Raw genomic sequence first — 17,417 nt, forward strand, 5'->3', positions numbered from 1 at the left:
GTGTGTGTGTTTGCAGCCAGGCTTTAAGCTCCTTGGCGCTGGCACCGGGGGTTCCTGTTTGTTTTCCAACTCCTGGGGACAGCAGTGGTGCTCTCGAAGTCAATACAAACCAGCCAGGAGAGGCTCCAGGCAGCGCAGCGGAGTTTATCCAAGCGCTGCCGTCCCTGGGGCTGTGCTCCTGCTGGAAGGTGCCTCCAGCACTGACCTGGGCTGTCAGCTCAGGCCCGCACACCCCAAATCTCACACGAAGAAACCTGGCAGAACACGGAATTTCCTCCAAAGAAAGGGACCAATCGACCCATCCATGCCAAGCCACCCAGCTCTGACAGCTGCTCCGTAGCTAAATCTAGTCAGATTTTCAAAGCTCGCTATTGGATTTTCAAGCCCTCTCTTTCTGCAGGGACTCTCGCAGTGAGTGGGTGCAGGTGGAGGTGTTGGGGGCTCTCACTCAAGTCATTTCACAGAATCACAGAATGGTTAATATTGGAAAAACCCTCTAAGGTCATCAAATCCGGCCACTCTCCCAGTGCTGCCAAGGCCACCCTGTCCCTAAGCACCACATTTGCAGTTTTTACACCGAGCAGGAGACGCCTCTGGGCCGTGTTCATCTTTCAGGCAGCTCCATCCCGGGCATCCCCCTCTCTCTCCATGGTTAGGTGTTGGTGCCTACCCGTGGTGCAGGCTCTGGAAAGCGGGATGGGAAAGGGATGTACCCGGAGCTGCCGTGACCTTAAACCCCAGTGCTCGGTCACCCAGCAGGAAAAATCGGGAGCATTCCTGCCCAAACCGAGTGTGAGAGCTGCCTCCAGCCGGGACGGTCCCACCGATGGGATTTGTGTATCCCACATCCAACACCTGAACCTGTGCTCCCACAGCCAGGACGAGTTTTAAACTCCTCTCCACCAGCTTCGGCCGGTGGCTTCAGAGATGAGCAGGGGCACTAATTGATTCGTCAGGGCTCCTGTTAATTGGGCTTTGCTCAATTGTTCTGATCTATTTCGTTCCCGATTAATACGCTCTGGAGCCAAGGTTCCTTTAGGTAATCTACGCTGTAGCCTACGTATGTGTAAAAAATTTATTGCAATCATGTTTTTAATTAAAATGCATGTGATAATAGGAAAAGCAGAGAGAGAGAGGGAGGGAGGAGAACGCAGATTAAGTTTTTAATTGTTTTAATAGTGAGATTTGTTTCAGAAAGAACAGGGCATATTGGTTTCCTTGGAAACATTGGCGATGTATTAGCTGTATAAAATCTAGCATAAAAGATTTGAGAAAGTGAAGCCTTTAGGTTTTAACTGATGTTATAACTCTTTTCATTTGGAAAATCAGATTCGCACACAGCTCCCTGGAGTACCAGAACGGTGTCTCTTTTTGTGTTTTCTCTTAAACCTTAGAATTTACAATTTTGTAGATTATCGGAATCATTAGAAATCCAAAACTGCAATAACAACAAGAAAAAAAAAAAAAAAAAACCCTTCAACAATTCAATATCCCTGATTCATACGATTTAATTAGATGTGCCTGTAAGTTCTCTTTGTGCCAAACAGTACCAGGCTCAGGCAAGACTCCACGTGATTCGAGAAAGAAGTGCAAAAAATTTGGCTTTTTAAAATGTTCCAGTAAAACTAGAGATAATTGGTGATGGACAGGGGTGAGATGTTTCATATACAGCCTGTGTTCAGTTATTTTATTGTACATCACCTGATGTACAATGTACAACCCACAGACAGTTTCAAACTCAAGGAATCACTGAGGCTGCTGATGATCTGCACCCACAAAATGTCTTCAAGGCCACTCTTTTTCCTGGATTGTATTCTAGGAACCAGAGGAATCCCAGAGAGCCTCATTCCTAGAAACAGCATGTCTGGTTTGGGGCTACGACACTCCAAGGCAGTACAGGAGGTCAAATGGACATTTTAAGGATGTTCTCATCTGAAGTTAAATCACTTTCTTTTCATTCTCTTTGAAAAGCACCTCCCAAATTATCAATTTTGTCTCTCTGTGAGGGAGGATTCGGCTCTCTGCAGCCGAGTGGGACTGACACAACCACTTTTAATATCTGTAATTCACCTCTGAGCCCAAACTGTGATGATACAGTGCATCTGGGGATCAGATCCTGCAGAAACGCACTCTCTTTGAAACAAAAGGGGGGGAAATAGACTGCAGATAAAGTACCAGATGTAGGATTTTGGACCATCAGAGAACGGACGGCTTGGGTTTTAGCATGTAAGACTAATCACCCAGTCGAAATCATTTCAGCAGCTGAGTAAATAGACTTACGGAAAAGACATTTATGGCAGCATTTGTGTTCCAGGACCCTCCCTCGTTCCCAGCCCTGCCGTTTGTTTGCTTTTCTGTCTCGCCGGTGTCCAAGCCTCCCCTTCTGGGGCAGGTTTACAGGCAGCGGTGCCGGTGTCAGCCGTGTCCTGTGCGGGCAGAGGAGCTCCGAGCTGCCCTTTGCTGCCCGGGGACAGGCCCCGCACAGGGACTCCGGCTCCGGGCCACCGGCAGCACCGGCGGGGCCTCTGCATCGCTCCATGTCCCCTCCGTGCCCCGCTCCCTGTCCCCTCCGTGTCCCGCTCCGTGTCCCCTCTGTGCCCTGCTCCGTGCCCCGCTCCCTGTCCCCTCTGTGCCCTGCTCCCTGTCTCCTCCGTGTCCCCTCCGTGCCCCGCTCCGTGTCACTCCCAGCCCGGGCGGGGACTGTCCCAGGCGGGTGACGCCGAGGTGCCACCGAGAGGGTGTGAAATGAGCAAAGCCTAAAGGAAGGCACAGTGTAAGGGCACGGGGCAGGCAGGCTCGGCCTGCGCAGGGAATGGGGATTTCATGGCCCGTCTGTCCTGCCTGTCCGTCTGTCCTGCTGCCCTGAGCCCTGTCCGTCTGTCCTGCTGCCCTGAGCCCCGGCTGTCTGTCCCGCCCGGCCGGTGCAGGCAGAGCCCCGGCTGTCTGTCTGTCTGTCTGCCTGTCTGTCTGTCTGTCCGGCTGTGCGCGGCGGCTGTGCCCAGCTCAGGGCAGGGCACGGTCACCGCTCGACACCCCGCAGAGGTGATGCCATATGTCCCTGCCTGCTGCGCGTACGGGCGGCTGAGCCGGTTCATGACCGGGGCAGGAAGGGCTGGCAGCGCCGCGGGTGCCGCGACACACCCAAGGCACACAGCGGCCGCAGCGCCGGGGGTCGGGGCGGCGCCGCCCGGCCACAGCCGCTCACGGCCCGGCGCTGTCCCTTTAAGGCGGCGGCGCGGGAAGGCGCGCGCTGCGCCTTTGTCACGGCCGCGGGTCACGGCGCGGTCACGGCCCCGCCCCACGTGGCGCCGCCGCCCGCATGGCCGCGCGCCACACCCCCTGCGCTGATTGGCTGCCTCGCGCCCCGCGGCCGCCGCCGTCACTTCTGATTGGCTGAGGCCGCGCGGCCTTTCCCGGCGGGGGCGGGGCAGCGCCTGCCCGTGACACCGGGGCCAGCTGGGGCTGCCCCGCGGCCTCCGCGCCACTTAAAGGGGCCGCGCCCCGCCGCGACGGGCGGGTTCGGCTCTGGCGGCAACGTCCCGCCGGGTTTTCCACGCGAGACCGAGGGCGCGTTCCTGGGGATACCCTTACGGCACCCCGCGAGGGATGGTGATGGCGGGAGGAGGGCTGCGGTTCGCCCTGTGCTGCCGCTGAATGGCGACTTTCGGCAGAGGCACCTTCAGAGCCTCCTCCTCCTCCCGGAGGCTCCCTGCGGCAGGCGCGGACGGGCTCCAGGGATGACTCCCGAGCTGCTGCCGGCGCTGGGCCCTGCCCGGCAGCTCCAGCCCGGCCGTGTGTGTCCAGGCAGAAAAACGCCGAGCGCAGCCTGCGTTTGTCTGAGCTCACCTTTCATGCAAGAAACAAAAGCACCAAAGCGCAGCAAATGCGTTTTGACAAACACGAGCGTGTGCGTGTGTAGCGCTTTCGCAGTGAGTGCACTGGCTGGGTGTAGATGGGCATCAAACAAGGACAGTTCAATCCAGGAGCTGTTCGCAGCTGCTCAGCTTCCAGAACACTGCTGATGCTGCCGAGCATCGCTCAATGCTTCCTCGCATGAGCCTGAAGTCTTCTTCACTCGGCTGTGGCAGAACTCGGGGTCACCTTTGTTTTCTTTCCAGGGCACCGTTCCCCTCTCCAAAATGCCTGTTGTTCCCTTACGAAAAGTCCGGGGTTATTTTATATATGCAGTTAGAACTCCTCCCTGGGCGCTGTTTTATTTTACACGTGCCATCCCGGTTCCTCTAGCACAAGGAAATGAGGCGTGCTCAGGTGGGAGCTGTGGATCCAGAGGGTGATGCGTTTCCTACTAGTGCCTCAATGAAATGTAAAGGTGGGGTGGAGTCTTTCCAGTGATGTCAGCCGCAGTTATATCAGGCCCCAGATGAGACAGAATGGGTTGGAATTAGATTCTGGTGGCTTCAGTGAAAAAAAAAATTCATTCCAAATAATCACTTTTTATCCCTTCTGGTTGGGAACAAAACCTCCTAAGTGGGACCCTTAACTAAAGCTGCTGAGCATCCACGTCCCTGTGGCATTGTTCTCCTCTGTGGCAGCAGAGATCCTGTTCTAACCACTGGGGAGAAAACCTGAGTTTCTGGTACCAAGCAGTTAAAAAAATACACTTAAACTGCGAGGTTAGTCACCAGAAAGTGGAAACCATGTCTGGTTTTGTTAGAAATAAGGCTTGCTTGAAAATAAATATAGAATTATTCACCATGGTAACTATTGCCCTATTGCGTTAGTGCGTATTGATTTAACATTAATCCAAAGACTAATGCTGTGAAATATTTGGACTCTTTAATGGACAACTGTTTAGTTAACAAAGCTTTGGGGAGTTGTGGAGTTTTTTTGTTTTGTTTTGTTTTTTTTTTTTCCTTAGGTTGTCTTGAACACGATTTGACTCTTAAGGTGACTTATTTCTCAGACGGGTCTTGCTTTTCCATTACATTTTATGTATTTATCCATAGCTCTGCTCTATAATGATCTAAGTGATGCTGGAGCGTTGCAGCGAGGAATAAAAGGAAAGATTTAAATGTGACTGCACAGGCAAATGCCTGACTTCTCGTCTGGCACTGAGCGAAATGACGTTACAACCCCCGAGTAGCCAGAGCAGACTGATGTGCCCGTGGCCTTCAGTCTGTCCAAGGATCCCAGATGATCTCAGAGCTCCTGGGTGTCCCTTTCCGTGGCTGCAGAGCCGGAGGCCCAGGGAGCAGCTTTGGCTTTCCATGAAATTGTACGGCGTGCCCAGGAAGCGAAGGGAGATCTCGCAGTTCCAGACTCATCCTGGAGCCGTCTGAGGTGTCTCCAGGGGAAACATAAAAAGAAGTGGAAAAAAGCTGATCAGTGACACGATACAGGAGCCAAAATCAACAACAGTGTGTTCTGGAAATGTCCCACAGATGAGCAGCACTCGCTGCTGGGACAGAAGCTCTGACAAATGCATAAGGCTGGAGGCTGGATGGTGTCATTACAAAGAACAGGGTGAAGCATTTAAGTTAGCTGATGTACTTTTAATTTTTACAAGCCCATCTGGGATGACTTTAATTATTTGTTCTTAAATCATGGTGGAAAAATGCTGATTATTCTTAAAGCCACATGAGTCGTTCAGATGAAATGGGGATGGTGGTAAACAGCATTTTTAAACCAGCATCGACTTGCAAACAGTTATTTTTTTCTTTATTTTTAAAGAAGGTCGGGAAGATGTGTGAACTTGCAGCAGCCTGCACCTGAAACGGGAGCCTTTATCCACCAAAGCTTTGTGAACTTGTAAAAACTCCCCCTGGAACGAGCTGATTCATGGGGTGAGGGCGGGCGCCTCTCTGCCTCTGCCACAGCTCCAGTGCAGCCTGGGCACCTGGTGCTGGCAGTGCCATTGCTCAGGCCACCCCATCCCTGTCCCTGTGCCCAGGGGTGATGCCTTTTGAAAGGCAAAGCCGTGCCTGTTGCAGCAGAGATTGCAGAGAAGGACCCTCCACTTCAGGAGCTGACCCGCCCCAGAAGAATAATCCATTGCTTAGGGCTGCATCCACTCTCTTGAGGCTGTCCAAGGGTGTCCCAGCTGTCTTAAAAGCCAAGAATTCCGAATCAAACCTGAACTGTGGCCACATCCACACGGCTGAAGGGCTCAGAGGGCTCAGCAGTGGTGGCTGGTGCTGCCAGCCGGGATCTCACATGACATGGGGACACGTGCAGTCTTCACCTTAACTTATTTATGGCAGTGCTATGTGTTTTAAGTGCAAAGGATGTTGGTTGCAAGCTGGTAGGCTCAGATAAGCTTCCAGCCACCTTTTCTGGCAGTCAAGCAAGGTCTTTTGGAAAAGTGTTGCTAATATTCAACTACCAAGTGTTTTAAACATAATATAAAGATATATTTTCCAGATAAATAATAATAAAAGTAGGTCGATTGATAAAGCATATCTGAACTGGAATTTGTCTTCAGAATTTTGACCGTGTGCGTACCTGGCTTTAACTTCCTTGATATCCTTCCTGGGGCTGGTGGGCCCAGTGTCCCTGTAACAGGGGTAATGTTTCTTCACATTTTCACAAAGCATTTCTAAAAATCTGACTGCCACAAAGTCAATTGAGCCCCCAGAAATAACCCGAAGGAATGAGGATTACCTCTCCTGCATTACTGATGAAGAAACTGAGGCAGGGAACAAAATATAAAATAGGATTGGAAATGCTTTATCTCCAGTTCAAGCACAGGTTTTTTTCTGGTAATTGTCCCTAATCTCCCTGCACACCAACACCTGTGACACCTCTGGTGCCACCCCAACACCTTCCCCTGCCTTTGGGAATGGCACTTGTTGGATAATTCACATCTGTGAATTCCCAGTGCTGCGAAGCACAAACTTCCCAAAGCTCGTTTCTCTCCGAGCCACACGATCCTCTTCCGTGTTTCCTTTGAATTAGTAATTGTTGGGAGTTACCATCTGTGGAGTGGCAAAGGGTAAAAGATTAAACAACCTGGGAATTCCTTGTTCCTTCTCTCCGGGCATTTTCACAGGACTGGATGAGGCTGCAGGAGTAAAGTACAGGTGGGTATTTAACATTAGTTTGTAGTAGTCACGTAGAAATAAATTCCTTTTTTGGGCAGGGAAATAAAGGTTAAACCTTACCAATGAGTGCCGCCGTCTCTGACCCAAATCTTGAGACCATTCACCGTCTGTGATTGCTTCAGCTTTGAAGGAATAGATTTCTGCTGGTTAGCTGCCTGTCTCCACCTCGGCGCATCTTCCCAGCAGCATCTCCAGGGAATGCAGGGCCCAGCTGGGGATGCCTCAGAGACTCCCAAATCCTAAATCAGACCTATCAACACTTCTGGGGAAATGTGCTTTCTTAGAAGATAACTGAAGCTGCCTTTATCTCCCAGTAACAGGATTTACCAAGTATTATAGCAGCTACTTCACACTGCTGTAGTTAAGCTTGTTTCAGCATTTTCATTATAAACCTTTGTTTTCACAGGTTTATTTCCCAGAAAAAAAAAAATCTGTCTTGACTAAAGCTTAGTACATTAAGCCCTTAGGGAAGAGATGATTTTTTTTGCCTTTTACCTGTCTTGCAGTGAATGGGGTCACTCCATTTTACAGTGTGTGGTTTGGAACAGAAGTGGGAATGTGTCAGGAATGGTTCCTGAGCTCTGAGCACCACTGGCACTACCATGGGAACTAATGGTAGTATTTTCACTGAGCTCAGCCATGAGCAGACTGGCCCTTACAGGTTCTTCCCTCACATTTCTTTTCCCATTTTTCCATCTGAAATGCTGCGCTGGGGATTGGCTGTGGGAGATGAGGATGAAGCCTTGTGGCTCTGTGCTGGGGGTCCCCACAGCCGGGTGGGTGTTGCAGGCTGAGCCTGACTTTTGGGTGCTTTTCCAGCAGGATGCACAAATCCAGGCGCTTTTGGAGCTGATCTGCAGAAATTCTGCCAGCCCCTGCTGGAGCTGGGGGTGCCCTGGACCCGCTCGGGTGGTAACTCAAAGAGCACCGTGGGTGGGTGCAGTGATACCACTGCAGCATCCCTGATGCAGAAAGGCTGAGGGAGCAGGACTCGAGTAGGGATGACTGAGAGGGGGCCTCATCAGTGTGTGTAAACAGCTGAAGTGTGCCAGGAAGATGGAGCAGGCTCTGCTCTGTCGGGCTGAACTACAGGACAAGAGGATGCCAAACTGACGGCCAGGAATTCGCACCAGAACATGAGGAAGAACTTCGTTCTTGTGCAGGTGAAGGAACACCGAACAGATCGCCCGCACAGCGTGTGGAGCCTCCCTCGCTGGCGATATTCCAGAAGCCGTCTGGACACAATCCTGTGCCCTGCGCTCTGGGATGACCCTGCCCGAGCCGGAGGGAGGTGGGACACGGGAGGTGACCCACGGGAGGTGACCCACGGTGGTGCCTTCCAGCCTGACCCGCTCTGCGGTTCCGGGGGTCCCGGTACCCCGGGAGCTCCGCGGGCAGGGAAAAAAGGAAGGGCAGGGAAGGGAAGGGAAGGGAAGGGAAGGGAAGGGAAGGGCAGTCCCCGTCTGGCGCTGACGTCACGGTCCCGCCCGCGGCGGCGGCGGCGCGGCCGCGTCCCCGTGGCCGTGAATGAGCGCGGGGGGCGGGAGCGGAGCGGAGCGGGAGCGGGCGGGCCGCGCTCCCACCGCGCTCCCACCGCGCCGCGCCCCACAAAAGTGCGGGGCCGCCGCGGCCGGGCCCAGCGCTGCCGCTTGCCCGGGCCGGAGGGGCGCGGAGCAGCCGCGGGGCCGAGCGGAGCCGCTGCCGGGGGCGCTGCGCCGCGCCGGGTTTTTTATTTCCAATTTCTGATCGCAGCTGCGTTTCCCTCCCTCCGCCCCCCCGCGCCGAGGAGGAGCCCCGGCTTTATGTGGTGCTGCCCGGGGAGCGCTCGGCGGCCGGGAAGTTCTTTGTGTCGCCGTCGCCTTCCTTTTTTTTTTTTTTTTTTTTTTTTTTTTTTTTTTTTTTTTTTGGCGTGTGTGTGTTTAAATGTATAACTTCATGGGGCTGAACAGCACGGCCGTAGCTATTCAGCCCAATGTGTCCTGCACATGCAACTGCAAAAGGTCTTTGTTCCAGAGCATGGAGATCAGTAAGTAGCCGTCCTGCTGCTCCCGGGGAGGGTGCGGGAGGTGTCCGGGCTGCGGGAGCGTCCGGCGGCGCCGCCACGGGCGGGGAACTTCCCGCGGGGGCTGCGGGACCCTCGGCTGCGATGCGCTTTCCCGGAGTGCTTTTCCTCCGCTCTCCGTGCGAGCCCCGCTCTCTCTCATCTGTTGCCGCTGGGATGTCGGTGCGGGGGTGACACGGCGCGGGTCGGGCTGCCGGAGCTGCCCCGGGATCAGCCTCCCCCGGGCCGGCACCGGGGGCTGAGATCCGCGCTCCTCGCCATCGCCGCTCCATCCCCGCCCGGCTCTGGCCCTTGCCCCGCCGTGCCCCGGTGTCCCTGCCCCGCGCCCTCCCCTCCGCGGGGTGATGCCTGGGGACCCCGAGCCTCCTCCGGGGCTCTGCGCTACCCGCGTGAATCACCCGAGCCTCGGGGACACCGCGGTCCGGACACACGGCTTTGCTTTTGGGAACCTGTTCCCCACCCCGTCTCCAGCCCCTCGGGGCATTTTGTTCCGAAGGGCGATTTGGGGTTTTTCATTAATGTTTTTCAACCCTCGCAGTGAGGGCAGTGCCTGACCTAAATATCCACCACTTCTCTCTTTCCCTCTTGGAAATGAAGTGCGTGGAGGTGAGAGAGAAGGAATATTACTGCCGAGGGGAGAGGAATGAGTTGGGCTCGTTGGCAGTTTTAAGTAAAGCGTATTTTCTGTAAAGGGAAGGTTTTCAAGGCATCCCAGAGCGGGAGGATTGTCAGGATTGTACCCTGCTTAGCACCTTGTTCAGCGCCGTGAAATCCAAACCCTGCGCAGACTAATGCAAAATGGCCCAAAAGGAAAACTTGGGAAAGAGTCTGGATTTTGCATATATTCCTGGCACTGCGACGGGGCAGGCTGGCGCTCAGTGCGTGCAGGGAGAGCCAGCTGAGCTGTGCCTGTTTCTGCTAGCACAGGATCTGCCCCGTTACCTCCAGCAGAGCATCTGTCCCCTGCTATTTTGGATGGCTTTTGTCCGGTGTCATCTGCCTTCTCCTTCTGCAGCTTCATCCTTGTTTAATTCACGTGTCTTAAGTCTCGGAGAAGGTCTGCAGGCGTTTGTATACCGAGTACTAAAATGTGTTCATTCTGAATTTTAGCATAAACCATACCCTTTGTACTGTATGCACTTTTAATCTTGATTTAATCTCATTCGTGTTCAGACAAAACTAAGCTGGATTTGCCTGATTTTATTAACACTACCGGTACTGAATAGACCATTATTCTTGCCTGACTTTAACAGGCCGGGCTAGATGTGCATACCAATAGCAGTGTATAAATAATGAAGATACAGTTCTTTTTTGTGTCAGCCAGTTGCTGAACATAAACTGTGTCCCACAGAACCCCAAGGATGAGAGACTTTACTTTGTGTCTGATCAAGGCTCATGGTTATGATAAAAGTTGTGAATTAAAATGTGTAATGTCTTTTGAAGAAAAAGCTTCTATTCCCGTCTAACTCTTGGCATGAGGTTTTGTTGGAACAACTCAGGCTTTTAATTTCACTCCCTGACTTTTTAGAAATAGCGTAGTTTATAATTTTTTTCCCCCCATTTTTTTCAGCATATGAAAGGCTTGGTAAGAGGCAGGTGCTGCTTATGGATGGGGGTTGTGAGAGACAGGGAACAGAGAATTCCACCGGAGGAGACCTTGCCTGGATTCGGACCTGTGTTGTGGGAGCCTCGTGCCTGATGGTCCCGAGCTCCTTCCCTGACTTGTCCCTTGCCCTCTGTCACCTCTGGGGTCCTGACACTCGGGTGCCGAGTTCCCATTAGCTGCTGGGAGCCTTGGACCGAGCTCCCTTACTGCTGCCCTTCCTTATTTCGTGTCGGGGTAGGTTCCTTATCATCAGTGTTATTATTTATTTCCTGCTGATGGCGGGCAGCGTTGGCTCACCTCTGTGCTACAGGAGAGCTTTGGTGGCCCTGCTGGAGCTGTTACCTGATCGCTTCCTCCACCTGGCTCCGGTGGAAAGGGCACAGCTGAGCCTCCCTTGAGATAAATTCCTTCTGCAGCCTTCTTCCTCCTCCAGGCGCTTGATTTTGTGTATCTTTCTGATACGACTTTGAAGGAACCTCAGAGCAGCTCCCACCAGATGCTCCTTCATTTTTCAGCCAAAATTTTCAGTTGCCAGGCAGGAACGCTTCAGGAGAGCGGCGCGGGGAGGAACACGCGAACTCCTCCGATTCGCAACCCTCTAAAATAGGTTAAACTGTCCAACCGATGCCCAAAAACCCCCTTTTTCTCGCAGGCTTTTTATTCCGTACGGCGGCTGCGGCGCTGCGGTGGAGGAAGCAGCTGGTTTCTGTGTGTGGCGCTCCCAGATTAGGATTATAAAAGGGTTTTTTTGGGGGCGGGGGCGCGAGTCTCGCCCGCCGCCGGGCTGCAGTGCCAATGCCGGGCGGTGCTAAGCAGCCAGACGTCTGCAGCAGTGGGCTCTAATCGCCTCGGCTGGGTGAAGGAGGTCAGGGGTGAGCGCCGTGGCGGAAGAGGCTGGAAAGAACTAATTATTTAGCGCGGGGAGCGGAGCGAGGCGCCGTGGCCACCCCATGGGTACCAGAGGGGATCTCACCTGGGCATCCCTGCGGAGGTGAGGTGTGAGGGCAGCCCTGTCCCGCCCGGGTGGCTCTGGGAAAGGCTTTGTGCAGACGCTTGGGTGGTGCGGGAGTGTCACCCATGCGTTTGGGGTTTTGGGGAGGTGGTGTTCCAGCTCCCAGGAGTCGAGGCTGATCCCCCAGCTGCAGCGCTGTGTCTGGCTGGGCCGAGTGAACCCTGAGAGCAGGTTCCTGTCCAAGCCAAGACTTGTAGGTTTTCACATTCTTTGGTTTAATGACAAACCAAATGCATATGGCTCAACCAGGGATCGCGTCTCCTTTCCGTTTTCATGCTGCTTTTCTGACAAATGCATTTCTTTCCTGACACTCTGTCATCAGCACTTATGGCTTATTCCAGGGCAGAGTGGATAAGAACCACGTGCTTTATTCCTCCCCAAAGTTTTCCTGGTGGGAAGCCAGAGCTGCTCCCAGCGTTTCAGGAAGCCCAAAAGTGCTTTGCACAGAGGATGTTCAGTTTGTGGCATCTCAGTTTGACCTCAGCCAAACCGGGGGTTTCCCTGTGCCTGGCCCTGGGCTGTGTGTCTGTGACAAGCTCTGCTTTGTGCTGAGATCAGCGTCCCCAGGTATGATCCTGGAGGAGCAGAGCATGGGTGGCTTTTGCTTTTGGTGGCCCAAGAGCTGTCTGTGTGTGCCCTTGGCCATCCCAGGGGACATTCTGCAGTCCCAGCCCTGCAGGTCCCATGTCTCAGCCTGGACAGCACAGGGGTCTTTATTAAAATTACAGTTTATTTTATGCCCTCAGGTAGTGATTTTCACCTTATTGTTTTATAATTGATGTCAAATGGGTGAATGAAAAGACGCAGAAGGGGAAATGCAGGGGAAAGAGTCAAACTTGGCTCTTTTCCTGTGGGTGAACACCTGGATTGTGCTGTGCTGCACAGCGGGACTGGCGCACGGCACCAGAGGTGATCCTGTATAATTGGAGGTGATCATTTATAATGCCAAGAGGAGGCAAGACATGGTTCATTCTTCCTTTTCAGTGAGTGTCAGGGTGTTTTCAGAGGAGGGTGTTTGCTGCAGTGAGTCCTGTTACCTTCTGGCATGGAGACATCCTCCACCCCCTGAATGGTTGTGTCTGTAGTGTGTTTTCAGATCCTGGTTGTGAGAACACCGGCACTGAAGGGTGTGTGGGGAACAGCAACCATGTTCTTCTCCTTAAAGCCAGGAATTCCCAAGGTAGGGCCTGGGATTATCACTAAATTTTTGCAATATTCCATTAGGTGCTACCACTGCTTCCTTTACAAATGGAGAGAGGAGCACCCACAAACACGTGTTCTGACTTTTATTTACTGTTGCTTACCAAATATACGAATAATTTTAGATCTCGCAGGCTGAAGTTGGTGGTTTGATAAATCCAGTTTTAGAATTAATTTGTGAACCAAAATTATAAGTGTAGAGACACGAGGAGGCTTTTCCAAGGGAAGTACCAAACGACATGGTGTCGCTAATAGAGGCTAATTACAATCCAGCTCCTTCCCTGGGTAACTCAGTGTACAGTCATGTCTGTCCATACTGTTTCAAGCAGGTAGCAGCAGCCATCAGAATTTGCTAAGCCTAATGAGTGTAAGAAAAAGGTCATTTATTTGCAGCAAATTGCCAAGCAGTTTGCTTCCTGGAGGGAGATCCCGGACTGGAGTGTGGTTTGTGTTGTCAGATCCCTCCTGATACATGGTGCTTCTGCTCCTGGCAGGTTTTATCAAAGTGATAAAGCCTGGCTGGAGAGCTTTGGTGAGGAGAGAGGTACATGGGCCACTTTGCTGCAATTAAGTGGAAACTTGGTTCATGCCATGAGCACACTCCCAGACGTCCATAAAGCACAGGAATCATCACTGGTGTCTGCAGGCGTGTTTTTATGCAGTGTTCTTCCTGTCTGTGTGGCTGAATTGCTGGGTGATGGTTTTATAACTATCTTGGGTGGCAGGAGGTAGGTCACTCGGGCAGGTCTCAGGTGAGGAAATGTGTCCCAGACCTGTTCCATCTGTGAGTGTCACAGGTGAGTCCAGCACAGGGGAGGAGCAGGAAGGAATTCTGTGGCAGCAGGATATCTGACCCCTCATCTCCATCCTCCAGAACTGAGCAGGGGCTGCTGTGTTGCTGCTTCCTTGCTGCAGGGAGTGCAGTAGTGGTGTGGGAGCTCCTCCAGGAGCCATGGGTGAGTGCAGGGTGGAGGGGAGCGGGGCCAGGGCGATCCTGGCACTGAGCATGGGAACAGCTCCCTGAGTGCCAGCACCTGGAACTGGGCACAGTGCTGAGATACACACACCTCTCTGAGAGCTGAGAGACCCTGCACACTGCACACACACCTCTGAGAGCTGAGAGACCCTGCACACTGCACACACACCTCTGAGAGACCCTGCACACTGCACACACACCTCTGAGAGCTGAGAGACCCTGCACACTGCACACACACCTCTCTGAGAGCTGAGAGACCCTGCACACTGCACACACACCTCTGAGAGCTGAGAGACCCTGCACACTGCACACACACCTCTCTGAGAGCTGAGAGACCCTGCACACTGCACACACACCTCTGAGAGCTGAGAGACCCTGCACACTGCACACACACCTCTGAGAGCTGAGAGACCCTGCACACTGCACACACACCTCTGAGAGCTGAGAGACCCTGCACACTGCACACACACCCCTCTGAGAGCTGAGAGACCCTGCACACTGCACACACACCCCTGAGAGCTGAGAGACCCTGCACACTGCACACACCTCTGAGAGCTGAGAGACCCTGCACACTGCACACACACACCTCTGAGAGCTGAGAGACCCTGCACACTGCACACACACCCCTCTGAGAGCTGAGAGACCCTGCACACTGCACACACACCCCTGAGAGCTGAGAGACCCTGCACACTGCACACACCTCTGAGAGCTGAGAGACCCTGCACACTGCACACACACACCTCTGAGAGCTGAGAGACCCTGCACACTGCACACACACCTCTCTGAGAGACCCTGCACACTGCACACACACCTCTCTGAGAGCTGAGAGACCCTGCACACTGCACACACACCTCTGAGAGACCCTGCACACTGCACACACACCCCTCTGAGAGCTGAGAGACCCTGCACACTGCACACACACCTCTCTGAGAGCTGAGAGACCCTGCACACTGCACACACACCCCTCTGAGAGCTGAGAGACCCTGCACACTGCACACACACCTCTCTGAGAGCTGAGAGACCCTGCACACTGCACACACACCTCTGAGAGACCCTGCACACTGCACACACACCTCTGAGAGCTGAGAGACCCTGCACACTGCACACACACCTCTGAGAGCTGAGAGACCCTGCACACTGCACACACACCTCTGAGAGACCCTGCACACTGCACACACACCTCTCTGGGAGCTGAGGGACCCTGCACACTGCACACACACCTCTGAGCTGAGAGACCCTGCACTCTGCACACACACCCCTCTGAGAGCTGAGAGACCCTGCACACTGCACACACACCTCTGAGAGACCCTGCACACTGCACACACACCTCTCTGAGAGACCCTGCACACTGCACACACACCCCTGAGAGCTGAGAGACCCTGCACACTGCACACACACCCCTCTGAGAGCTGAGAGACCCTGCACACTGCACACACACCTCTCTGAGAGACCCTGCACACTGCACACACACCCCTGAGAGCTGAGAGACCCTGCACACTGCACACACCCCTCTGAGAGCTGAGAGACCCTGCACACTGCACACACCCCTCTGAGAGCTGAGAGACCCTGCACACTGCACACACACCTCTGAGAGCTGAGAGACCCTGCACACTGCACACACACCTCTGAGAGCTGAGAGACCCTGCACTCTGCACACACACCTCTCTGAGAGACCCTGCACACACACCTCTGAGAGCTGAGAGACCCTGCACACTGCACACACACCCCTCTGAGAGCTGAGAGACCCTGCACACTGCACACACACCTCTCTGAGAGCTGAGAGACCCTGCACACTGCACACACACCCCTCTGAGCTGGAGAGACCCTGCACACTGCACACACACCCCTCTGAGCTGGAGAGACCCTGCACACTGCACACACACCCCTCTGAGCTGGAGAGACCCTGCACACTGCACACACACCTCTGAGAGCTGAGAGACCCTGCACACTGCACACACACCTCTCTGAGAGACCCTGCACACTGCACACACACCTCTGAGAGCTGAGAGACCCTGCACACTGCACACACACCTCTGAGAGCTGAGACACCCTGCACACTGCACACACCCCTCTGAGAGCTGACAGACCCTGCACACTGCACACACACCTCTGAGAGCTGAGAGACCCTGCACACTGCACACACACACCTCTGAGAGCTGACAGACCCTGCACACTGCACACACACACCTCTGAGAGCTGAGAGACCCTGCACACTGCACACACACACCTCTGAGAGCTGACAGACCCTGCACACTGCACACACACACCTCTGAGAGCTGAGAGACCCTGCACACTGCACACACACCTCTCTGAGAGCTGAGAGACCCTGCACACTGCACACACACCTCTGAGAGACCCTGCACACTGCACACACACCTCTGAGAGCTGAGAGACCCTGCACACTGCACACACACCTCTGAGAGCTGAGAGACCCTGCACACTGCACACACACCTCTGAGAGCTGAGAGACCCTGCACACTGCACTCACACCTCTGAGAGCTGGAGAGACCCTGCACACTGCACACATACCTCTCTGAGAGCTGAGAGACCCTGCACACTGCACACACACCCCTCTGAGAGCTGAGAGACCCTGCACACTGCACACACACCCCTCTGAGAGCTGAGAGACCCTGCACACTGCACACACACCTGTCTGAGAGCTGAGAGACCCTGCACACTGCACACACACCTCTCTGAGCTGAGAGACCCTGCACACTGCACACACACCTCTGAGAGCTGACAGACCCTGCACACTGCACACACACCTCTGAGAGCTGAGAGACCCTGCACACTGCACACACCTCTGAGAGCTGAGACACCCTGCACACTGCACACACACCCCTATGAGAGCTGAGAGACCCTGCACACTGCACACACACCTCTCTGAGCTGAGACACCCTGCACACTGCACACACACCTCTGAGAGCTGAGAGACCCTGCACACTGCACACACACCTCTGAGAGCTGAGAGACCCTGCACACTGCACACACACCTCTGAGAGCTGAGACACCCTGCACACTGCACACACACCTCTCTGAGAGACCCTGCACACTGCACACACACCCCTCTGAGAGCTGAGAGACCCTGCACACTGCACACACACCCCTCTGAGAGACCCTGCACACTGCACACACACCCCTCTGAGAGCTGAGAGACCCTGCACACTGCACACACACCTCTCTGAGCTGAGAGACCCTGCACTCTGCACACACACCTCTGAGAGCTGACAGACCCTGCACACTGCACACACACCTCTGAGAGACCCTGCACACTGCACACACACCTCTGAGAGCTGAGACACCCTGCACACTGCACACACACCCCTCTGAGAGACCCTGCACTCTGCGCACACACCTCTCTGAGAGACCCTGCACTCTGCACACACACCTCTCTGAGCTGAGAGACCCTGCACACTGCACACACACCTCTGAGAGCTGAGAGACCCTGCACACTGCACACACACCTCTGGGAGCTGGAGAGATCCTGCACACTGCACACA

At 54.1% G+C, this 17,417-nt stretch overlaps 1 protein-coding gene and 1 long non-coding RNA gene across 4 annotated transcripts in view; both read left to right on the forward strand.

The window, feature by feature from the left end:
* Positions 1–8,563: 8,563 nt before the first annotated feature.
* The window catches only part of LOC136368610 (uncharacterized), a 169,221-nt gene continuing 160,367 nt past the window's right edge, over positions 8,564–17,417 (forward strand). The window contains exon 1 of the long non-coding RNA XR_010744869.1: positions 8,564–8,978. This is a non-coding gene — a long non-coding RNA (uncharacterized lncRNA). The remainder of the gene's footprint in view (positions 8,979–17,417) is intronic.
* The window catches only part of PMEPA1 (prostate transmembrane protein, androgen induced 1), a 43,937-nt gene continuing 35,487 nt past the window's right edge, over positions 8,968–17,417 (forward strand). For all 3 annotated transcript variants that reach the window (XM_066330933.1, XM_066330934.1, XM_066330935.1), the window contains exon 1: positions 8,968–9,087. In XM_066330933.1, coding sequence (XP_066187030.1) covers positions 8,985–9,087 — 103 coding nt within the window. In that variant the 5' untranslated portion in view covers positions 8,968–8,984. The remainder of the gene's footprint in view (positions 9,088–17,417) is intronic.

The sequence above is a fragment of the Sylvia atricapilla genome, chromosome 16, assembly GCF_009819655.1.
Source record: "Sylvia atricapilla isolate bSylAtr1 chromosome 16, bSylAtr1.pri, whole genome shotgun sequence".
Taxonomy (NCBI): Eukaryota; Metazoa; Chordata; class Aves; order Passeriformes; family Sylviidae; genus Sylvia; species Sylvia atricapilla.